Genomic DNA, 25,012 nt, shown 5'->3' on the forward strand with positions numbered 1-25,012 from the left:
ATTTGAGTCCTGACAATTCTTGTCCAGGTTGCTAAATTAAGGTTTATGATCATATTCAGTATTATTGAGATTGTCCAAATGTTAATCAGCGCTGTATTTTAGCCGTCTTGAAATGGAATACTCTTTTTTTTAAACCATTAGATGCAAACGTATAAGGTAAAGTATTTGACTTACTTTGAAAGTAATTAGACAAAAGACTACAGCATGTTATGTATTATATTAGTAATTTATGAACATTTCCAACAACCTCCTGGATGCACATAAATGATGATGTATTATTATTATAAAGTATTGTTGAGTTCAGTAGAAATACCATATATAGCAGTATTATAAAAAAACTAAAACGTAAACAGGTTATAGCTAATGTTACTTTTAGTTTCTTTACAAAAACATGAAATACGAATATGAGAAATAATGGAGATGTGAAATGAGAAAGCCTGATAAGTTATATACATCTTTATTATATGGTCCCAAGCACAAATACAATACAGTATTTATGTTAACTAACATGTTGTCTTGAAGAAGTGCATGTCATCTTTACCACATTTTCTAATGCTTAGCTTTTCCCAACAAACTTTGGCTTAGAGGAACAGAAACTTTGTTTCAGCTGTAGGTGGATAAAGGGAAAACTTGCTATAGCTCAAACAAGATGCCTAAATAGACCGGACAACTGAGGCAGGAAGTAGAAAAATAAAATAAATAAGTGGTTCAAATCCAGTTTAGTCCTAATTTAATGCTTAGGGGGTCCAACATCAGTTTGCTTAGTTCTCCCGTGACAAGTAAGTAATTTCTGCTCATATCAGGTTAAACCTTGACCCTTGACCCAACATGGTGCTCTTGCTCTTTTTTCAAACTGATCAAATCTAATGGCGCCTTAATCAAATATTATACCCACCAAACAAAAATATACTCAGTTGTTTTTTCTTCTGACCACAAATGCCAATTAAGAGATATAGGAGCTTTTATCTAATTAAAGCTACAGAACGCTTATTGATACCCACCACTAGAGGGCAGTCTCGCTTTATCATAGAATTAACTACATAGAACGGCAATTCAAATCCACACTTAAATACTTAAAGGCAATTTGTACAATAACATGGGCTAATAGTCGGTTGTTGTTTTCGAAACTAGTGTTAAATTGGTGCACGAGTGTGTTGCAAAAGGATTTTGTCCACCAAGCTCGTAAACGGAAGCCATGTTTGTGTATTTGCTTGATATGTCTATCCGCTTGATATGTCTATCCGCTGTAGTTCTGTGAGCTTCTGAGCGGACCTCCTGTAATCATCCGCCGAATCTCGCTGCGCGCTCCTTCTCTCGTGCCGCCTCGGACGTCTTGTTGGATTTGAAGGGCACGGGGAAGGCACAGGACACACACGCGTGCTAGTGTTCCAGCAGCTGTGTTTTTAAAACGCAGGAGGAGACATTTGTGTTTCTGAGATGTAGCCTGCCTTGCAGATCTGTCGCCAGCATTGCTTCTGCCCCCCCCCGCTGAGGAAGGAAGGAAGGGCTGCTGGGATGCCGATGGTTTCATCTAGCAGCAGGCAACTGGAAAGGGAAGTTCAGTGTGATTTTTAGGTTAACGGTTCACTTCTTCCTCTTGTGGTTTCTTCAACATCCTTCACCGAGGCTATACCGAGACTAACCGACCGCTACACCTGCAGAAACGGTTTAATCCAGATCCACCTGCTGTTCCTCAACCCAGAAGAAGCAAACAGGTAAAGGTGATGATTAATCAGCAGCAAGCATGCTTTGTGTTTAGTCTTGAAACCTATACCTGAAGCACCTAGAATACAACATTAATCGCCAGTGGTTGGGACAGCAGAACAATATCAACACCAATCAACAATATAGGGAATATTATTGTTTACGTTTTTTCCCAATGCTGACATCACCTGTTAAAAATAATCCTCATACTGTGAATATGTCAACACGAGAAGCTGTGTTCATTGATACACGTTACAGCATATTTTTGTAACCTCAATCCATGATAATCAATAGAAAGATATAATAATGATCACCCTTTTCAATTCTATATATAATGCTGGTGAATCACTTCAGGCAGTCAAATGTAAGTGTACACTCTGGCACTGTTATTTGTTTTCCTTTCTCCTCTTACACATATATGTAAGAATGCATGCACGTGCACACATGTGTCTGAGTTTGATATGTGATGGCATAACCCTATTACACAACACAATGAAATGACCTTCATCCTCTTGTTTTAGCCAGACCAAAATGGTCCTTGCATCAGGAATGTAATTAGGCCAGTTACTGTATCTGCTCTCCTCTTTCAGCCATTCATCAGTTATTTCTGTTTCAGTTTCTACATATTTCCATCTACCACAGATTATAGTGTCCACTGTCATAAGTGTGTGCAATGTAGAACCTGTGTTCTCTTGTTTACATAATTGAGTGTACTCGAATGAAATCCCGATAGAAAGCCACGTCTTCAATTTCAAGTTTATTTACATATTTTCGTTAGGTCAGATAACTAACTCATGTTACCATTACAGTGCTGCACATTTCAGTGCTGGGTATTCAGAATGCAGTTACATGCAATAATGTAATGTGATGTGAGGGAGGATCCAAGCATAATACTTTGTAGCTACATTGGATTCCAAAACACTGCATTATATTTGATTCCAAATGCTACGATGAAGGTATTCTACCTGGAAAGCGGGCGCCCATGTCCTAAGACTTACTACAGAGACCTGGGTACAAATCTGACCTGTCCCCCTATGCTGCATGTTGACCCTTATCTTTTCCCATTTCCTGTGGGAAAGTTAGATAGAGGGCATCCAACAAAGGCAAAAAGCCAAAAAAGACATGCTTAAATTCACTGATTATCACACACCCAACAGGTTTTCTCAGTAGTTCCTGGAGGAGCAGCTAATGTACTATAAAGCTGCTTCTGCAACTTATTGCATGTGTTTCTTAAATGGACTTTAAAATATATTTGCTATTATATAATTGTTAATAGACTGAATCCCCCATCAGGATTTTGCAGTGCAGACATTATATTATATATTGTCAGGACATGTCTTCAGTGTTAGACTTTATGCAGAATCATTTTGACATCCTACAGCCTTGGCTGTGACCCGATCAGAAAGATGAGGCCCCCTGGAAACAGGGGAGTGATACTCAGTGGCACTAGGACCTGGAGCAGCCATTTACAGCTGTGGCAGCAGCTGCCCTGTCATCTTTGTCCGGGTCACCATTAGTATCCCTGTCACACGGGCATATGGCCCTGGAGGCCCTGCACACAAACCCGTCGTTTGGCTGTAATTTTAACATTAAACATCCAAGAGGTGGAACAAAAAAAATCATCATTATGGAGTCACTGGGTCAACATAATGCAGCCATGCAAAAGATGTCACTGTGAGAATATAGAAGACTTGGCCTCTGACCATTACACAGACTCGGTCATCGAGAGATGTCTGTGTTGTCTAATGATCCCATCAGAGGAGCCAACACAGCTGGCTGCTGCATGGTGTTTGGGTTACACTGCATCCTTCCTGTCTCTCTCAGCTCTCACGCCCTCAGGAGGCTGCATGTAAACACCATGACACATTTGTTATTATCAAATCCTTCCACTCTCTCCTCAGTGAACGTGAATGGAATAGGAAGTGGTGGTCTGTCGTCACTGCTCCCAAAAAGGAAGTATTTGGCTCTGGTTTGAAATAAATTATATTTTTTTTGGTGAAAGAAATACTGCACTGTATCAAGAGAAGAAGTGTCTCTGCATGTGCTTCAATTTTAGTTTTTGTATTTCTATTTTTAAAAATCATCACCTCCTCTAAGTCCACATACTTCATCATCCGTTCCCAGCTTTCTATTCTCAAGCATGGTTTAAATAGGTCTTCATTCTGTAGATTCTTCCGGTTTCTTCATATGTTCCCAAACACATTACCAAAGATTATGATCAGAGTCCGGTTGTTATGGCAGTGGCCGCTGGGACTGTGGCATGTTGACGTCATTGATAGTGACTGTGAGGTGGTTGGCTGAAGGAAACAATACAGAGCACGTCACTGTAAGAACAAAAGTGTCACCTCAGAGTGCAGAGGAGAGGAACGAAAATGTTTTAGGGCAGGAATAGTGTAGTCTCACAGCTCGATGTGAAAGGAAAAATATAGGGTGGGGAAAACTAAATTGGTGGGGTGTGCAATTCGATGTGCATGCAGTGAAGGTTGGTTAGATGGAAACTACAGAGTCTGCAAGAAGATGAGGGGAGAGAAAGGATTAAAGAAATGGGACGATAAGAGAAGGAGAGAGAATGGGATTAAAGCTTGGAAAAATAGACAGTGCCAGAGGGAAGTGTGAGAGGATCAATTTAGAGACATTCTGCAAAGAGACATTGTTGTCACCGAATGGGCTGTCTCGCTCCGCTCTCCCTCTCCAGTCCCTCTGCTCGTTTTGCACCCACCCACTCCCACATGTGCCCTGAAACCCTCCTCCACACTCCCAGCACTAAATGCCATACATGGACCATAGGAATACATTATGCCCAGCCAGGCTCCAGGTTATTGGTGGACTGAGAGACGAGCTTGTTTCTGGGCACATGTGGAGTACAGAGGCAGCTCAGTGAAAGTCATGGCCTCCGTCTCATCAAGGTCATGTGAATAATTGTGAGAATGCTCTGTTGTTTTTCCGTGCCCAAGCAGATAAACCCTTTCTCCCTGCTGACGAAAAATATGTCCCCAATGTACAGGACGTCATTTAAACCACACAGCGAATCAAAATGGGTTGAAACATGCCATGTTTTGACCGTGCACCTGCAGGATTAGGTGTCCTCTCATTAAAGATTAAGAAATGTTTTGGTACTTTCTCACGTGTTTCACTTCTACCATCACGGACTGATGGATCTGGGGCGAGCTGCTGCGTTTTTGTGCTCAAATAAGCTCTTTTCCGGGTCGGACATGTCTGCAAGCAAACAGCAATGTTCCCAATCTACTGTATGGGGCTGTTTTTCTGTTTAGGGATTTGGCATCTGTGCAAACCTTGCTGGTTTTTCATTTTTGGGTCATCCCTGGTGGTGAACTAGTAGGGCTGCACGATATTGAAAACATTGCGATATTTTCTTCCCCTGCGATATATATATTGCGTTTTTTTTAACTATATTTAACCGGATGAAGGATTTTAGTCACGGACGTCTGGATCTTAACTGGTTGACTCATCATACCTTAAGTCATGATCCAACATGTCATGATAATGCATGTTGCTTACCCTTAAATAAAGGGTTTCATCTGTGAATGAAGAAGAGAAGAACCTTTTTTTTTTAAATAGTTCCAGATGGCAGATGTTGCTTTTCTTTTTGGAAGTAAATCTTCATTCTCACCGGTATTGTCCTCCTGTGCCTCACTCATTTTTTTACCGGTGTTTTGATGGTCTGCAAAGTAGCGGGGCGGGGCCTGCCGTGATCTGATCAAGAATGATTGTGATTGGTGGTTTGCTGTGCATGCAGAGCCTGCATGTCACTCACCCAAGTACCCCTGACATGAGAGCTGCGCACGTTTTCCTTTTCTAGCAAGCAGCAAAATAATTGTTACATGACGTGTTTGAGTTAATTTACCTACTTGATATTGAACGTCCTAAAAAAATAATAATAATAAAAATAAAAATCACACGTCCCTGCGATGTGAATATCGCGCATGCGCATATCTCGGTTATCGCTATTACACGATATATCGGTCAGCCCTATGAACTAGTGTCGCTGCTTATGGCCATGTTTTTCCAATGAATAACTATACTTGGCAATCTTTGCTTCACATGTTTTTTTTTTCATTTACACCAATATATTTGATAAAACTGGGTGTGCAGCAGCCTAAATCGCTATTGTGTCCTATCAATCAGCATGAGAGAAAAGACAAGCATTCATTTTTTCACACAATAATTGAATGGATTGTTATTTAAATGAAAGGGTTTAAATTCCTCCTTTATTTCTGTCCTCCTCTGCTCACTGTGTCAGTCTGATCTCCCTCTCTCTGTTGTTGTTTATTCCATGCTGTTGACTTTGTTCTGGTCCTCATGTTAGTGTGAGGCAGGTGCTCTGAGCTGATATGAACTGACTGAGCATCTCCCTGGTTACTGGAGAACTGGCATGCAGCTTAGGCACAAGTAGAGAGGAGAATAAACTGTGACCACGCTTTTTCCCCGCTAAATCTCAAAACCAAAAGCTCTAAGTCTAAGAGGTTAGGACAGCAGGAAAATATGTCTCACCTTGTCTCTCTAGTTGTGGTGTATTTTGGTCTTTCAAATGTCTTCCTGTATCAATATGTGCAGCTTCATCTGCCCACGACAAGGCAGGTAATTGGTCACAGTCACGACGGTTGGAGCCTCAATGATTCACTCAGTTGTTCTGCTGGGTCGATAGGATCTCATGACAGCTCTGCACTCATCAGCTGAATCGACTTGTTATTTGTAAAATATGCTGCATGTTGTGCTTTCTGCTGTTCCAGAAGGAAAAGCTTCTCTGTACCCCGTCTCCTTTTTAAATCAATTTTCTTTTCAGAGATTCAGAGAATATGGTCCTGTTCCCTAAATGATTCCCTCAATATAGTTTTGATGCTAAGCAAGAATGTAATATTAAGGCTGAGATGTGTAACAATGATGGATTGGACGGATTACATTACATTACATTTAGCTGATGTGTTTATCCAAAGTAACTTACATTAAGTGCAATGCACCATGTAGATACAAACTCAGAACAGTGAGATTGTCCTGCAAATTAATTTAAATAGGCTAAACCTTCTTAAGAGCTATATACAGAAACAAGAATGTTTTTTTGAATGAATTAAAATTCCTAAAGTTCAATCATAATGTGCATCTTGCGAGTATAAACATTCCTGCTTGTTTTCTTTGTCACAGAAATCTTAAGAAATGGACCAAGATAATCCAAGCCAAAAATCCCAGAAGCAAGTAGATGACCCAAATGAAGCCGCATTAGCTTTGACAAAAACTTCGGCTCCAGCCACAGCATCCCCCGCCGGCCAGCACGGCAGGCCTCGGCGGCCCCAGAGAAGCGCCAGAGTCGAGGGCTCTGTGGACATCTCAGAGCCCAGAGCTGAGCCCCAAGCTGAGCCCAGAGCTGAGCCCCAAGCTGAGCCCCAAGCTGAACCCACTCCAGTGGCTGACCAGGACGAGTCCACTCCTGATGGCCCTCTGGCAAGTCGCCCTAAACCCTCTCGCCCTGGAGCGGTCAAACCCTCAGGAGAGCGCATCGGGCCTAAAGTGGGTCCTAAAGGGCCCGGCCACCACCCGGTGAGGGCCGCCTCCGTCCCCCACCCTGTGGCCTCTCACCAGAACCTCCATGCTCAGAGGGCCCTCTCTGTGGCCGGTACCGCTGACACTCCACAGGCACAGACTGTGGAAGACTTCAGGCAAGTTCCTTCATTCGTGTGTGTCCCAACATTCATGTCTCAGCATGTCTTAACATCGCCTTCAATTCTGTCACAGCAGAGAAAAGTAAGCCTGGCACACATAGCATTTATTTGTATACACTGACAACACTGCGAGGATACATGATTTTTATGGTCATAATTATTAAGCACTGGTATTTGTTTCTGTGTCAGGAAACACTGGGAAAACTTCCTCTCAATTCAACAACTAAATGGATCTAAATGTAGTAAATATCATCTCCTTAATCTTTATATCAATATCCCAAATATTGTTAAGATATATGCAATAGCTTTAAATTACAGAACTTGATCAATTATAGGGAATATTCCATTTCCATGTTAAGTCTCAAAAGGGTGACATATCTTTACTTAAATGGCCTCTGTTAGGTTCATATCTTTTTTTCATAATGAATCTTACTTTGTTTTAAGGGTGTTATGACTCCCTTGTGTTATGTTTCCCTTGTTTAGTAAGTAATGAATCACTGTTTAGTAAACTAGATTCCTGGAACAGATTGCGTTGCTAAATTAATGGTAACCTTTCTTGTCACACAGATAAGAAAGCTGCAGCTCATACAAAGTCTGGATTAATGTCATGTAGTATTAATAGTGGCAAACCTGAATAACTTTTATTGGGTGGTTAATGGGTATTTATATCTGCTCACCAAGCTGCTGCTGAGAGAATTGTCTGCTGGAAGGGAACGTGTAATGATAACACAGCACACATAGTGAGTGCTCTGCTTTTAATAGAACCTTATGGAATTTGCTTGGGAACTGGGCCTCAAGTGCCCTGAACAGCTGATATAGGCACTTAATGGCCTTTAGTATCGTGCTCAATGTGTTTGCTTGTTACATTTTGTCCTCCAGAGTTAGGATAACAATGTTAAGGTCAAGCGATGTTTTACTCATACAAGGGTATACCCAGACGTGTGGGATGATAGCCAAAGCCCAGGTTTGTGTATAGTGGACGGGACTGAAGGAGCTGGACAAATTACATTACAATAGTTTTTATTGATACAAGGGTTCTGCTGGCTGTAGGTGATGGGGTTTGTAGGAGATGAGAGTTATTAAAATGTGTTATTATTACAACAGGCTGCACATCATCACTTGGAACGTGGGTTCGGCCACGCCCCCTGATGACATCTCTTCCCTGCTGGGGCTGAACGTGGGAGATGGAAACACAGACATGTACATTATCGGGTGAGTTTTCTGTGTTGCATCAAGTTCCTTAACATAAAAGTGTTTCAATATGCAAGTCCCACATCGACACTTTAAAGAAAGTCACTAATGAACAGCCGGCAGGGCCACCGGGAAATAAAGGCTAGAGAAGTAATTTATCGGTTCCTTTACTATTTTGCACACTGATGTTCCCTAAAAGTATCTTATACAGGCTTCTGCTATGATATATAATGTTCAGCAACTGCAAATATCAGCAGGTAGTATAAGGCTATGTTTTTTATAGTCAACAAATACATCTAATTATCCCAAAACTATGAAGAACTTATCACCATCGGAGCGCTTTGTTTTGAATTCTGTAAGAATGAGCAGAGGGCGGCTGGTAGAAGCAGCTTGTTGTGTGAAGTGTTACTCACGAATGTTACTCACAACAAACAGCGATGCTTTAGAGACTTGTCTTTGTCTCACGCGCTGCATCTATCCAATCCAATCCAACTTATATAGCACTTTAAAACCTCCAGACCAAAGTGCTGTACAGAGAGATACATAACATATAAAATCACACAGCTTAGCTCACAAAACAAAAATAAATACATTTAAAATAAAAGATACAAACACAAAACAAACCAAAATAAACGTAGCAATTTCAAAATAAAAAACATAAAAACAATAGACCACAATAGCAATAAAAGCAACAATCTACTTGGTTCCGAATGCTAAGGAGAAAAGGTGGGTTTTAAGACGGGATTTCAAAACAGACAGTGTGGGAGCCTGTCTGATCAGCAAGGGCAGGTCGTTCCACAGTTTAGGGGCGGCAGCAGAGAAAGCACGGTCCCCTCTGCGCTTAGACTTAGTTGTTGGCACCCTCAGGAGCATTCTGTCTATTCTGTCAGTTACTGCCGCATGCTCAACATATATTTCTGAAGTTCCTTCACTTGTGTGCCTCGGGCTGCAGCTAGCAGGATTTATATATGTACATAGACAGTATATTTGTTTGCTATGTTTATACATTAGATGTTGATGTCCCTGCATTACCATTGTTAAAGCTCACAGCAATTAGTCAAATGCATTTCATAAACGGTAGAGGTAGCATATTAGCCTGCCATTGGCGAATCTCTGTAGCCTATTGAGCTGATTAGTAGTAGTAGTAGTAGTAGTAGTAGTAGTAGTAGTAGTAGTAGTAGTAGTAGTAGTAGTAGTAGTAGTAGTAGTAGTAGTAGTAGTATAAACATAAACATCTCTTCTGTGGTGCTTAAAGCAAGTATGAAAGCTGGTCTAATATTAGCCCTTCCTATCCTATGGCAGCCGGGCTCAGTTCTACGATTTCCAACGATAATGTAATGGTTAATTCAAGATTACATTAACATAGCTCCCCCACATCAGCTCTCCTTTCATCTCTGCCGGCTCTTGACCGTTGTGTGTTGTTGTGTTTAATTTTTCTACAAGGCTGCAGGAAGTGAACTCCATGATCAACAAAAGGCTGAAAGATGTCCTCTTCACAGACCAGTGGAGCGAGGTCTGCATGGAGAGACTCAGCCCCTTTGGTTATGTGCTGGTCAGTAATGGCTTTTATTATCAACACATATGCACACTCTCATAGCAAACAGATCGGATTCATACCAATTACACGGGTTGATGAGATCTCTGCTTGCCTGCTGTGGATTCAGCTCCTTCTGTCCCCTGAGCATCGGATGGGGTAATTATGTATAACAGGCGTGTAATATCAACGTGTCTGCCATCTTCCTCTCTCTTCATAGCTCATAATGCAAAGTCAAGCTGTCTCTTGATTTTCTCTCTGTGTGCTTTTATACCTGCTTACTTTCCCCTTTTTTCTTTATCTTACTATCTTAAACTGCTTACATATACCCACTGTGGGACGATAGAATACAAAAAAATGCAATAGGTTTAATGTAATGCTCATATTGAATTTTGACTGATGTTGCAAATACTTTCTAATATGTATTCCATACGTGACACACAACATTTCAGTTATGGCCATATTTCTTATAACAACAGGGAAGCTAAAAAGCTATATGTAAACCCTCACAAACGTTTATTTTGATCCATTACTGTTTGTTGTCTAGTTATGTTCCAGGTTTCATGTTTTTGAGCGCTGTGGTTGGTGTTTGTCTGAAGCGCTGTCTGTCTCCGTGGGCACGGTGAGCAGGAGAGCGTGAATCAGCTGTGGAGCTGAGAGAGCGAAACAAATGTCTCCCAGGATGCAGTTTTATTTTTGGATCGCGTTGTTGTCAGTGTTGATGGGCCTTTGACAGTGAGACTGATGCCTTCCCCGAGCTATATCATGGTCGACTACATTAGCTTAGCTCTCTATGATCATGTCGGTGTGACCTTCTCATGTTCTTCATGCGGACATTAGCGCTGGGAGATGTGTTAGTTGGAGTTTTTCTTGAGTAGAGGAGATCTTTGGTGTAAAAATGTGTCTAGTCGTCTTATTTTCTGCTCTTAGATAGTCAGCTTCTCAGGACTCGTCGTCAGGTTCAAACCGTAGCCGCTGAGAGAAAGCTTTTTGCCCTCCACTGCTGAAACACAGCGGCGCCATCATAGGGCTGCTCAATTAATCGTATTTTAATCGCAATTACAATTTTGGCTTGCAACGATTACAAAAACAACGTAATCGAAATAAAACGATTTTTTAAAATTATTTTTTAAAAACATTTTTATTGGTTTTTCAGTTGAATTATACTTAAAGTTCAGGGTAATCAACTGTTAAAAACATACTGTTCACATTTTTATTTTCAATAAATCAATGTTTTCAAAGCAAATGGATAATCGTTTTTAATCATCGTGATATCAATTAGGCAAGGCAAGGCAATTTTATTTATATAGCACTTTTCAGCATGTGGCGATTCAAAGTGCTTTACAGATTGAAAGCAAAAGACATTTAAGAACAAATACATTATTAAAAAGGCATTTAAAAACAGGCATAATAAGCAAAGGTAATGAAATAAATTATTGACCCAAATAATCGAGATTATGATTTTTGCCTTAATCGAGCAGCCCTACGCCATCAAGACATTTTTTCAGGCCGTTCCCCAAACAGCTGCTGATCGTGACGACAATTTATGTTTGTATAAGCTAAAATGTAAATGTAAATACACAAATGAGCAAAGACAGTCTATTTCTAGCCCTAATCTCTAATTGCAACATGGCACACTATTGTTGCAGCAAAACTCTCTGTATGCCTTGTGATTAATTAGCCTGACTTTTTCTCACAATATGTTCACTAAACATGCTATTAATTACACAACTAATAAGCTGTATATGCATTTTGATAACGGGTAAGAATGTTTAGGTTGGATCATATGTGAAAGATTTGTTGACATTAACAAATAACAGAGATCTTTCTTTTAGATAAATGCAAAGTCAGGAATTCCTATTTCATTTCAAAGACTTACATCTTAAGCACATAGCTCAATTCATCAATCTAACAGAAGGGGTCTTTTTAATAATCCAGCAAATGATGTCTAATGTACACATTGTGTAAAGAACAGCTGAGGATGATGTTGATGTTTCCGGATTGTCGTTCTATTAGTATAGACCGGAGTGAGTAAGCCGTTAAGCAGCAATGAACTTCTTTCAAAGTCGCAGGCCTCACACTTGTTACTCAGTTCTTTAGTCATGTGTGTGCTGTACACACACACACACACACACACACACACACACACACACACACACACACACACACACACACACACACACACACACACACACACACACACACACACACACACACACACACACACACACACACACACACAACTTGTCTTTAGGCTTAAATATATGTTCTGTTTAAAGCCTAAATGTAGCATGGCAGCCTTCAGAAGCGCTCCCAATGTTCACTTAATGTTAAAAACAAATGCTTTTCAACCACAATCCCTGCTGACAAAGGTGTATTCTCACGCACACGCACGCACACACGCACGCACGGACACACTCACTCACTCACTCACCCACTCACTCACCCACTCACTCATTGATTGTCTGTGTCCACACACATACCACAAATAAGGGCAGTCCACTTTACGGTTCAGTGGAACCCTGTTACGCAACAAAGTTGTTGAGATAGCCGGTTAGTATACAAGCGAGTGGGTCTTGTGTCACGTGCAAAGATGTGTGCCTCCATCACGGCCACAGGGCGTTTCAGGCGGGGTGTGATCATGCCTCTGTGGCCTGCAGTGTAGTGGGGGGTTGGGATGTTTGTACCACTGGAGGAAGGGGCTGGGAGACATGAACATAAATGTCTGGTGAGTGGCTCGACATACAGTAGCGTGCAAATACCTCTTCTCACAAAGCACGGGTCATATTCCAGCCCCTCTAATACAGTACTATAACTATACCCTTTTTATAAGGTGAACTTTGCACATTGTACACAAAGCTACATCTTATATCGGCATGGCTTTCTACTTGTCATACCAATACTGCATATATTTTATTTTTATTCTATTACATTTTTACTGGTATATCTATATCTCATCTAATGTATATTGCTTTATTTTCTTTGGAATGTTTATTTCTAGTCTTTTAATTTCTCTAATGTCCAATGCCTTGTCTTTTTATGCTGCTGCAACGAAAACATTTCCCAAATTGGTCCTTTTCTTACCATGTATCTTCTTTAACTCTGTTTATCTATGCACCATAAACACCAAGGAAAATTCCTCCTATGTGTTAACCTACTTTGCAACTAAGCTGTGTCTGATTTGGAAATGTCAAAAATCTGCACATCATAATTAACGTAGCAGAACCAGAAGCAAGTGCTTTTGGTTAAGGCTGGTTAAGGCTTGGAGAAAGGAGCAGTCTGACCATTGAGTGCTTGTAGCCTGTTCATCACATTTCCTCTACAAAGTGGTCTGTTGCCACAGTGAGGGCAGACCACCAGCTACGGCTCTCTGAATGTGCAGCGTTTCATGTGAAGTGTTGGCTCCTGCAGGGCGAAATGAAAAGGAGGGAGGAGAGAAAGTGAAGCAGAGCAGAATAAATGGACAGCGAGAAAAGCCGGACTCAGCTCAGATAATTTGTTTATTTAAATTCTAGTGTTGAAGATACATACTGTACAGTATATCCACAGTTATGTTAAACCTGACAGCTGCTCTCTTATCAGAATTATGCAAAGTGCCGGCTTATAACCGTGTACCTTTTCACGTTATCTTATTTTGTTCTTTATTTCTCTTTCTCACTTGTCTGCAGCGGTGGAAGTATTCAGATGCGTTACTTGAGTAGTAGTACCAATACATTATTGTCAAAATACTGTATTACAAGTAAAAGTCCTGCATTAAAAAATCATATTTAAGTACAAAAGAACTCTCAGCTAAATGTACATTAGTAAATTAGAGTAAATGAATCATTGTGTAGAAAAATGGCCTTGATGTGTGTATATAATTGTATTTATATATGTGACATTTCTAGATAATATTGTTGCATCACGTAGCATTTTACTGTTGTAGACAATCTCATTTCTGAATGGCTTTTTCTAAAATATTTAAATTATTTGACTCATTTGTGACTTAAAGATTTAGTCAACTAGTTTTTAAGTACCATTTTTAAAGATGCGTTTTGTTAAAAGTAGCAGTAAGTAAAATTACATTATTTTCTTTAATGTAGTGGAGTAGAAGTATAATGTAGCATCAAATGGAAATACTCAAACTTAGACTGTGGTTGAGTCATTTAGTGGGAATGCTGATACTGCTTGTTCTTTGACGTACAAAATTATTTATCATTCCGCCGGGTTATTTTGCACCTCTTCTTCTCCCACATTTCACATCGCAGAAACTCCGTTCAAACATCAAAACGTTCAGCTCGGTCGGGAATCGATGGCTATTACTTTTCTTATTCATAACTTTCATAATTCTAGAGATACATCCCATAATTCATCAAATGTTTAACATGGAAGTCATCGGAGAAACTCTTCAGACTTGAACAATCTTCATGCAACTTCAACTGCTAACTGCTCCTTCATACTTTCACTCAGAAACCTCATTCCAACTTTAAAATGTTACACATCTTTCTGACATTATTCATCTAACACAACTTTTAAATCTGATTTGTACTTTTAGAGATATTAAACATTGTTCAGACCTTGGTAAAGAGGCCTTCTTCAGATTTTAGAGTGCGTGATGTCACTAGAGTGAAGGACAGATTTAATTTTGCCTTTATATTTTCTTTTACACCTGCCATAATTCCCAAACCCTACATTCCTGAGATATAATTGTTCATGAGAAATGTAGGAAAACATCTCGTAGCTTGAAAAATTAAAAAAGATTAAGCAAAATAATTTAACAAAATGCCTCTTGAGGGCATGAAGTGAAAATGTTCAACATGTCTCCATTAAACCCCATTGTAAGTTCAGCCTCATCTTTCCCCACCACAGCAGCCGCTCTCCTCTCACTGATTACTGCACATCACCATGGAAACCTTTGATCTCTGGACACTAGTTAGCTCAAATATAAACACCTGTGTCATGGAACACGATGATGTCATAACTCTAACTGATATGCTCAGAGCACCAGACTTCAGATAATTTAACATAGCTCTTCATCAAATCTGATACGTAATGTGGTGTTACTATGGCAACACATCCCTGCCATAAAACATCAGCAGACTTCAGATAATGGTTAATGATCCTGCCCTCAACAGCTCCACGTCAATTATGGGGTGTCCATGGAAACGCATCCCTCGCCATAAAATACGATGTTGCTGTAACTCCAATGAACACGGTCCGATCGTCCCCCAAACTTCGCTTGTATATCACCGGTCCATGCCTCAACAGCTTTACGCCAAATCTGAGATCTCAACATAGGCTGTTGCCTCGCCATAAAACACGATGTCGTCGTAACGCCTATGAAAAGGGTCAAAACAGCACCAGACTTCAGATAATGGTTAATGGTCCAGCCCTCAACAGCTCTACGTCAATTATGGGGTGTCATCATATGCCGTTTCCATGGAAACGCATCCCTCGCCATAAAACACGATGTCGGTAGAACAGTTTTGAGATTTCTTCAAATGCCGTTGCCATGGCAACACAAGGTTCGCCATGAAACATGGTTTTCTCATAACTTCAGTTAAAATGCTTGTTTGGTAACGATGCAGCCATCAACGCATCTAAGCGTATTATGGGGTGTCATCATATGCCGTTGGCATGGTGACAGATCATTCACCAGTTTGCAGTTCAAATATTCTGCTGCTTTTCCTAACCTTTTTACTTTCTTTTCTTTTCTTATCAAACATTCAAGCCCCCAGAGTTCATGTATAATTTCAACCTAAATTCTTCCCTTTCTTCGTACACATTACATTTCAGCATAGCAGTTTAGCGTCAGCTTTTCAGCATAAATCATTCCCACTAGCAATTTCCTCCCATCTTTGCTTGTCTGTCCCTCAGGTCACCTCTCAGCGGATGCAGGGATGTTTGCTGTTGGTCTTTGCCAAGTACTTCCATCTACCCTTCCTGCGCGGAGTCCAGACTGAGACCACCCGCACCGGCCTGGGGGGATACTGGGTGAGACGGCTGCTGACACCACGCTGTGATCACTGTGTGGTGGAAATGTTACACATGAGAGCCTAGCTGTAGATAACTCTGTGACTTGGTGTAAACCTGCATCACTGCCCTGATAGAGATCAGAGACAATAAGTTTCCACTACAGCGTTACACACTTCTACGACGGCGGCTCCCTCTTATTCAGTCAGTCGGATAATCGGTTGTTTTGGTCTTGGATGACTTTGACCGATTATTCAATTTCTTTATGCCTTTCTCATGCTTTAATGTTAAAGAAACATATAAGCATATCTCAGATAAATAAAGGATTTAAAGTGTTGCGTTGTATGATTCTCTTTGGAAAGAGAACATTTTAAGGATGTGTTGATTCAATCCATAATAACTATATATTATATTTTTTATTATATATTATACATCTTTCATTGAGGCCATATTGTTACCTCATATTCAAACGCTGTTCTGTCAGGTTTAATAAGAATAAAGAACTGTTCTTTTAAACCGTTAAAAAAAATATGCTTTCTGCAATATCTAATCTAACAAGTAACAAGTAACATGTAATATGTTACTAAAGGACAATGGCATGCTCCGAGAGAGAATTAATATCCTGTTCCCTGAAATGTTTTGTAGCTCAGAGTAAAATTATCTCTGTATTAACTCAGGGATCAGCACATTCTGCAGCCTTTACACTGAAACATGTTTTCAGTGGGTCAGCGCAGTTTGTAGAACAGCGGGAATAGATCTTCAGACTCATCCTGTCCCCCCACTGCGCACTTATCTGTTACCATTAAATATTGATCCCACTCTTGGTGGTCCCTAATGAGTAAACTTCCTGTTTGTCTTTGCCACAGACACGCATCGCTCAATAAAGTGAGAGACTGTTTCTGTCTTACATCACTGACGTATAGTCATTTAGGTCATTCATTCATTTCATTTTGCTTCCCGATGAATAAAAAGAGTTGTCCGTGTGCCTTTCTCTATTAAAAATGATTAAACAACTTTTTTTCTTGCTGGTGTTTCAGGGGAATAAAGGTGGTGTGAGCGCCCGCATGTCAGTGTTCGGCCACACCATCTGCTTCCTCAACTGCCACCTGCCTGCTCACATGGAGAACTCAGAGCAGCGCATGGAGGACTTTGAGAGCATCCTGCAGCAGCAGCAGTTCGAGGGCCAGGCTGCCACCGGGGTCCTCGACCATGAGTACGTCAGGACAACCGTTACCTGCTCATTTATATGTGACAAACAATCGCATTCTTGATTTCTCCAAAGTCATGTTTTATGTTGAAAATCGTGTACCAGTCAGCATTGCAAAAGTTCTTATGTAGTTTCCATGGTTTGAATTCATGAAATGACTCCTTTTTTTTCACAGTGTGGTGTTCTGGTTCGGAGATCTCAATTTCCGCATTGATGAGTTGGATATGCAGGTTGTGAAATCAGCCATCGATAACAACAAGTATCAAATGTTGTTGGAAAAGGATCAGGTAAAAAGGGCTTTCTGATTTTACTTTCAAATCTAACTCCTACGGGGGGTCTTCTTGAAATGCAACTTCCCCCTCACATCTGTATTCATAGCAGTTTACCCCCAGAAAAGTGATCTTTTAAGTCTGATCTTTGGATCACAATTCTTGTGAAGACTTTTCCCAAGCTGCAGATGCATACATAAAACAGGAAGTCCATGATAAAATACATTTTCTCTCGTCTGCTGGACTATGCACTGTGTTGGTGATGCCACCGGAGGGCAATATAAAAACAAACTATCTTCATTAAGGAGCTGTCAGTTAAACTCAAATCCTCAGTGAGGGACATTCTTTAATGTTACAGCTCAATATGGCCAAAGACAGTGAGACGGTGTTGGAGGGTTTCCAAGAGGGGGCGCTGAAATTTCCTCCCACCTACAAGTTTGACGTTGGAACCGATACATACGACACAAGGTTGGTGACGCCTCTGTGCTCCTTACTGATCAATTATCACAGCTCTACCAAAGGAGAGCATATTAGCACCTCTTGTTTCTCCAGGTTATGTTATTAAACAGGTTTATTTGAGTTCCATATCTCTTTCTGTTTTCCTCCCAGCGGGAAGAAGCGTAAACCAGCTTGGACCGACCGGATTCTGTGGCGCCTGAGAGCTACGGCCGGGTCTGCTCTGAACGCAGGGAAGCGTGGGTCAATGTTGGGTCTGACCAGCGGGACCAAAGTGACCCAGCACTACTACCGAAGCTACATGGAGTACACAGTCAGTGACCACAAACCTGTGTCCTCCATCTTCACCCTGCAGGTGAGACTTATAAGGGTACTTTGTGAAGATGATTTACCCTTGCAATCTTTTAAATCTCAATACCAGTGGTAAGGTGCAGAAACAATGACAACATACACATTTCCAGAACTACTTTTAGCCCTTTATTTTGAAAATAATCATGTTTAATGTTGTTTAAACTCAAGAATATTGCACAGTTTAAACTTGTGATTTAAAATGTTCCAATAATACCTTCTCAAGGCTTAGCATTTGACCATGCATTGGGTCCCAACTTTTGAGACAGTTTATATGGACACATTAGGTTCGATTTTTCAGCCTTTTTTTTTATTTAAAGGTGACCTATCATGCAAAATGCACTTTTGTACATCTATTATACATGAATATGTGTCACCAAGTGTCAGAAAACCCCACCCTCCCTATTTTCCTCCATACCCAAAATCTCTTAAAAAGGGGCTGCAATGGATCTGATACAGACTGATCCAGATTTGAACACTTCTATGACGTCACAGAAGTGGCGCTACGGCTATTGGGCCAACTCCACCAATCAGGAGACAGCCACGGACATTGCCGTTGGAAAGCGCTGGAGACGCTGTAGTACATATGCCAGGCCTGTAGATGGTGCTGTTCTCACAGAATCAGCCCATGGAAAGACAGTGTTAAATTGAGCGAAATGAGGAATGGCTAAAATGCATGATCTGTTTGGTATTTTGAAAAATAAAAAGTATAAATATGCCTTATATAGGTATGGTCCTACACTATATTATTCAAATATAGCATGATAGGTCCACTTTTAAATATAAACCCAATTGAAACTTTTAAATAGTTTGCAATGTATAAATGTTCATTGGAAATGTTCTTTGTAGTTCCCGTACAAGGTGGATATTCCCCTGGTCACTATTATGGTGGAGGACGAGTGGAACTGTATTGCTGATGCCGTAGCGAGGTTCAAACTGGTGCCAAACTTCCCCCGCAGCTCCTGGGACTGGATGGGACTCTACAAGGTAAAGTACTCTCACTTGTTCTGGCTAAAAACATCTCAATAATCCACAACAGAAAAACCATGCTCAAGCTCTTTCAAAACCCTGCATCATTTGTACATTTCAAGCTCACACTCTACACATCATTGCAATTAACCAATTTACACAATTGAAATGTATATAGAACCTTATGTTTATATTTTACTAGTAGTACCTTGATCTATTATAGTGTACAAAGTACATTACTGTATTAATGTACTTAGGTAAAAAATGTAGGTACTTGTCTTTACTTGAGCATTTTCACGTAATAATACTTTTACTTCGCTCATTTAGTCGGCAAATGTTGTTTTTTACCCCACTACATTTATTTTATTGATTTAGTTACTAGTTAGTTTGAGGATTTAGATTATTTATACAACATCTTAATCAGCTTATATATTATCATGTATTATTATAGTTTAAGCTACCCAGTAGTATATAAAGTAATTAAAATAAACCAAACTTTTACCAAGGGCAACAATAAAGTCATGATCACATTAATGGAATAATAATGATAATAAAACAATTAAAACATATGGTGCTTAAATGGGCCATTCTGCATAACAAGTACTTTAATTTTGGTACTTAAAGTACATTGAGATGCCAATACTTTTTTACCTTACTTTGAATGCAGGACTTTGCTTGTAACTGAGTGTTTTAACACTGTAGTATTGCTGCCTTTGCTTAAGTAAAATATCTGAGTACTTCTTCCACTTCTGGTATCTAACTGATCAAACATTGTATACTATCGTTTTATTTATTTACTGCTTTGTTCGTTGTTTTTAAATAATGTGCAAGGCCGCTAAGTGACTTTTATTATAACACTAGGTGGGTTTCAAGCACCATAAGGACTATGTGGGATATGTGTGGACGAAGCAAGAGGAAGCTGATTTCACTCGACCAGAACATCAGGTAACCTTGTTTTGTCCTGATTTAGCTTCAGAAATAATTCTCTTTCACATTTAATAAATGTCTGACTGACTGTTTTTCCAGGTAACCTTTACCGAGGAGGAATTGCCCAAAGGCTCAGGCGACTTTATCTTGGGTTACTATAGCAACAACATGAGCACCATTGTGGGTGTCACAGAGCCATTTCAGGTAATCATGGTACTGCTTTCTTGAGATTAAAACAATCAAATGCATTAGAAGAGGACATTACATCATGTGTGCTGCTCTTTCTCTGTATTATATCTCACTGAAACCCTCCTTTTCATCTTCCTTTAGATCCAGCTTCCCACTTCAGGTCCTGAAGCCAGTTCTTCTGACAGCTCGGACTTCAGCTCAGAGGACGAAAGCACCGTCATCATGAAGACGAGGTCCCGCAGTCCCAGTCCACGCAAGGCCAAGCACCGCCACCACCACCATCACCACCATCGCAGCCACAGCCGAGGCAGCCCTGAACAAGCCAAAATGAAAATGCTCAATGTCACTGATGCCTCTCCATCCAACACTGCAGCGGAGAATGAGTGAGTCCACTAGACCTCCAGCAGAGGGCAGCAGCAGCCAGGTGTCTGCTTCTGGGGAGAACGAGAAAGACAGTGAGGGTTCAGGGGTGTGAGACAGGTGACATATCCAACTACAGTGTCTTTTATTAAATACCTTCACGACATTGTATGTTTTCTGTAATGAACATCTACAGTTTTCTGATGCCATCCTTTTCAGGAACAGCCATCTGGTTTGTCCAGAAGGCTAACTTTGCCTTGAGTTGTTCTATTTAGCCGTGCACATTGTAGATTTTTTATTTTTAAACCTTTAATTCTGTCTCGTGTTCCTTCAACCTTTGTCCTTTTCTCAGGTGTGGACAGTACAGGGAGCTGACACCTTGCATTGGGAAATAAGTCCCCATATTCCAACAATGAGTTGAAACTGCACTGACCTAAATAGCAGTCACGCTTTAGGAGGAGTAGGACATACTTGACAGAGACATTTCTCCCATATCAACTAGTCTGCTTAGTTGTGGAACATGTAGCATATGGAACACATCAGCTCTGACAAAACGGACCATAGAAAAAAAGTGAAAAACAGATTTTGTTTTAACACCAAGGCCCTAAAACCTCCCACAACAGCATACTTGAGGGGTTAAGGCTCTGAATATAGGGAAGGCTAATATTTGAACAACTGTCATACATGTTTCAAGCACCACAACATATTTGTTTCTGATTAAAACAGCGATAATAATAATAATAGCTTACTAGGCTACGGAAAAACGAGCTGTGACCATTTCAGGCTAATATGCATCTGCTACGATTATGAAATGCATGTTACTAATTACTGTGACCTTTAACAAAGATAATGCTGAGACAACAACCGTTGCTGTGCAAACATTGCCAACATACATACAGTCAATGTGCATTAGACAGTCTGGAACAGGGGTCTGCAACCTTTTTGACCAAAAGAGCCATTTTGACCCCTTTTCCACCAATTATTTTTGTCTGGAGCCGCAAAACATATTTGATAGCTTATAAAGTTGTATATATTCTTACATTATAGACAATTTATTGCATTTATTATTTATTACATTATAGAAAACTGTTTACCTCTAATAATAAACAAAGAACTCTTCTTTCTTGCACAGGCCTACTTTAAAATAAATCAACACAGCACTCGGGGAGTCCTCTGCACATTTGAAGAAAATTAATATAATTAAAATGGGCCCACTTTGAAATAAATAAAACATATAGCTGCACCCTAAAACGAGTTAACTTATTGAATTATGACTGAAGATTGTCAGCTGTCTTCCTCTTCTGTGTTTTTCCTCCAATACGTAAATGCTGCGGCACCTTTCACAAATTCTCCACATATCAAATATACCGGTAAGCCAGCATCGTTTGCTGTGAAAGCATATAACTCAGTCCACGCAGAATTAAATCCTGTGTTCCTCCGATACTTTTCTTTTCTTTGATTTATCCATAGTTCGCTCATCGAGCCGGGGGTCAGGTTATTCGCCTGCAAGAAAAGGCGCTGGTGACATGACGCATATTTTATATAGGATCTTAATTCTCTCTCAGAGCATATTTTATCTTATTTTTTTATGTGTCACAGTATCACCTCAAAATACAAGATACGAAACATTTTCAACCGTGCAACAAAATAGAAATAGTCCTACAAATATTTTTATTTTATTTCCTTCTTCTTTTTGTCTAAGCTCAAGGGAGCCAGAGTAGAAGGCTTAAAGAGCCGCGGGTTGCCGATCCCTGGAAGAAGGAGAATTAACAATGCCAGGCTTATGCTATAATAACTTATTGTGGTGCCCAAAACAAGTTTGAAACTAGTCTTCCCTTCAGAGCCTCACCCACCGCCTAGGCTCTTTTGGATATTCTTTGCTTTGTAAAATTAGCATGCATTACACAGCAACATCTTACGTAACAAGGGGAACCTTTCCCAAGATCCACCACTGGAAATAAAGTCCCCTCAGTAAGCATGAGAAAAGAGAGCATGGACACTGGAGTTCAGGGGGCTCGGCCACCGGCCCTGGCAGCAGCTGACCACATGTCAGCTTAGAAAGTGAATATGAGCGTGAAGGCCTTTAAATAGACCACCACCCCATAGCAGTGGGATGTGATGGCTGTGGGAGGCTAGCTGTAAGAACTAGTTGTTGGCTACTTAATCTGCTTTACTAACTTCAGTGTTTACTTCAGCAATATCTGACCCAGGAAACATTTACAGTATATTGCTTAGACACATACCTTTTATGTGAGTGAATGAGCCATATGTATTTAAAGTCAAATAAAAAATCTGATAATCAATCCTGACATCTCTGACAACTGTGAGCAGGATCTCTACTATTTAGAGCTACTACAGGCCTTTGCATATTGCATTAGTATGTATGCAAAGCTAACGTGTTCCGCTAATGACTTTACTTTCATTCAGTTCACTGCTTATGTTTCTTGTGTTTTCATCTTGCTTAGATACTCCCTTACTGATCCTGGTGGTTAGCTGACAGTGACAATAGTCACAGTAGTCGTGTTGCATTGTTACCGTGTGACCTATGATGCATCATATTAGACACTTTGTACTTTTGGGCTGTTAGCATAGGACAGTGTATGCTGTAGTAGCTGTAATCGGTTGTTGTGTGTATGTGTTTTTATCGACGTGAGTGTGGTTTGGATGGGGGGGGGGGGGGGGGGATGTGTGTGTGTGTGTGCTAGTTAGCAGTGAATGGTGTGTGAGTGCGTTTGCATGGTTTGCAGCTGGACATACTGTACATTCCGGTACTGTGATTTTTGTGCCGTAAAGTGCTGTTTTGGACTCCTCTTTGTTATAATTGTGGCTGTGAAACTTGTTAGGAAAACTATGTAAGGACAGTATACAAATGCTACTTCAGTGTACGTCTTGGGTGAAGAAAACGCAGGATAGCAATGCCTGCATAAATCTAAAAAAGTTCAGATCATTTTATAGTGCATTCATGTATTTTCTTGTTTTCAAAATGAAAAATATAATGGACCTTTGTTTAGAGTAAGATGTTTGAAAAAGATTAAGATTGTATGACTTTGTCCTACTTTAGGTGATTTAGATAAATATGGTCAGCTATGCAGTAATGACCAGTGTCTATTTATTGTGAAATGTTAATGAAATAATGCTCTGTCTACAGAATGTTATTGTTTTGTAATGATGTGGCTAAAACAGAAGAAGTATGTATCTAAACTACAAATATGAAATATCATATAATACATAAGATAGATGACAATCTATGCCACAAAGATTATTTTACTTAAATTATGTATTTATTTTCTTATTTAACTGTAAATGAGCCTGAATTCTGCTGGCCAGTGAGGGAGCATTATTTCAATGTATATTATAGGATATTGATTATTGCTCTGTCAGGAACTATGAAGAGAGAGTCTGATGCTCCCATTTACATTTGAGAAAATCCAAGTTTAAATATTGCTTTTATTGTAAATGTAGATTGTTTAGTCTACAGGACTTTGTATAATTGTGAAATTGACAAAAAATGAGGAAGTCTTTGAGATAATATTTGTTATGAGAATTGTTTATCTCTGTGAAATTACCTGATCGGCGAGGCGAACATGTTTTTACGGGTTGGTTCCTTAGTTATCAAACTGTCCAAAGAAATAATACAACCCTCTTCAAATTGTGATGTCTGTGTTTTCATTGATTCAAAAGGGCTAACTACAGTGTAATGTGTCTAATGAGGAATTTACATATCTGAACAACATGATACAATAAAGAGCTTAATATTCCTGGAGACTAAAAGATAGCGATAAAGAAACAGAAACATTGTTTGCGATGTTGGGTTACAAAGTAAATAAGGGCAATACTCAATGCAGTCTGTGCTGCAAAAACATCTGCACAAATAACTGCAAGTCATATTTACATAATGACAATGAAGGTCATTAATGCAGCAAAAGTAGTATCTTTAATTTGATGTCAAATAATTTTACTTCAGTCAACGAATATCAGTATTAGAGTGGACCTCCCGTCTTTTTTTTTATTCAGCTTTCATCCATTCAATCCCCTTGATTTATCATTAATCCATGTGATTGTTGCATACTATTGACTCTCTGAATAAATGTCAGTAACCGACACATTACATCCTGTAAAAGGCAACAGCAGGTGCATCTTGCATCATGCGTTTGCCCTCTGAAAAGAAAGCGTCCACCCTGCAAATTCATGGTGACAAATGACTACCGCTCTGATGCAACACTGCTCAGGG

General features: G+C 40.0%; 1 protein-coding gene across 1 annotated transcript; it reads left to right on the forward strand.

Annotated features, from left to right (window-relative positions):
• Positions 1–475: 475 nt before the first annotated feature.
• inpp5jb (inositol polyphosphate-5-phosphatase Jb) lies at positions 476–24,434 on the forward strand. Its single transcript, XM_079687131.1, is given in 14 exon segments — positions 476–1,715; positions 6,865–7,376; positions 8,484–8,591; positions 10,014–10,122; positions 15,961–16,077; positions 17,094–17,269; positions 17,439–17,550; positions 17,891–18,000; positions 18,142–18,343; positions 19,186–19,323; positions 20,167–20,250; positions 20,332–20,436; positions 20,563–20,768; positions 20,770–24,434. Coding segments are annotated over 13 exon segments (2,094 nt in total). The 5' UTR covers positions 476–1,715; positions 6,865–6,876; the 3' UTR covers positions 20,897–24,434.
• The last annotated feature ends 578 nt before the right edge of the window (positions 24,435–25,012 follow it).

This window comes from Notothenia rossii (assembly GCF_949606895.1).
Source record: "Notothenia rossii genome assembly, chromosome: 6".
In the NCBI taxonomy this organism is placed as follows: domain Eukaryota; kingdom Metazoa; phylum Chordata; class Actinopteri; order Perciformes; family Nototheniidae; genus Notothenia; species Notothenia rossii.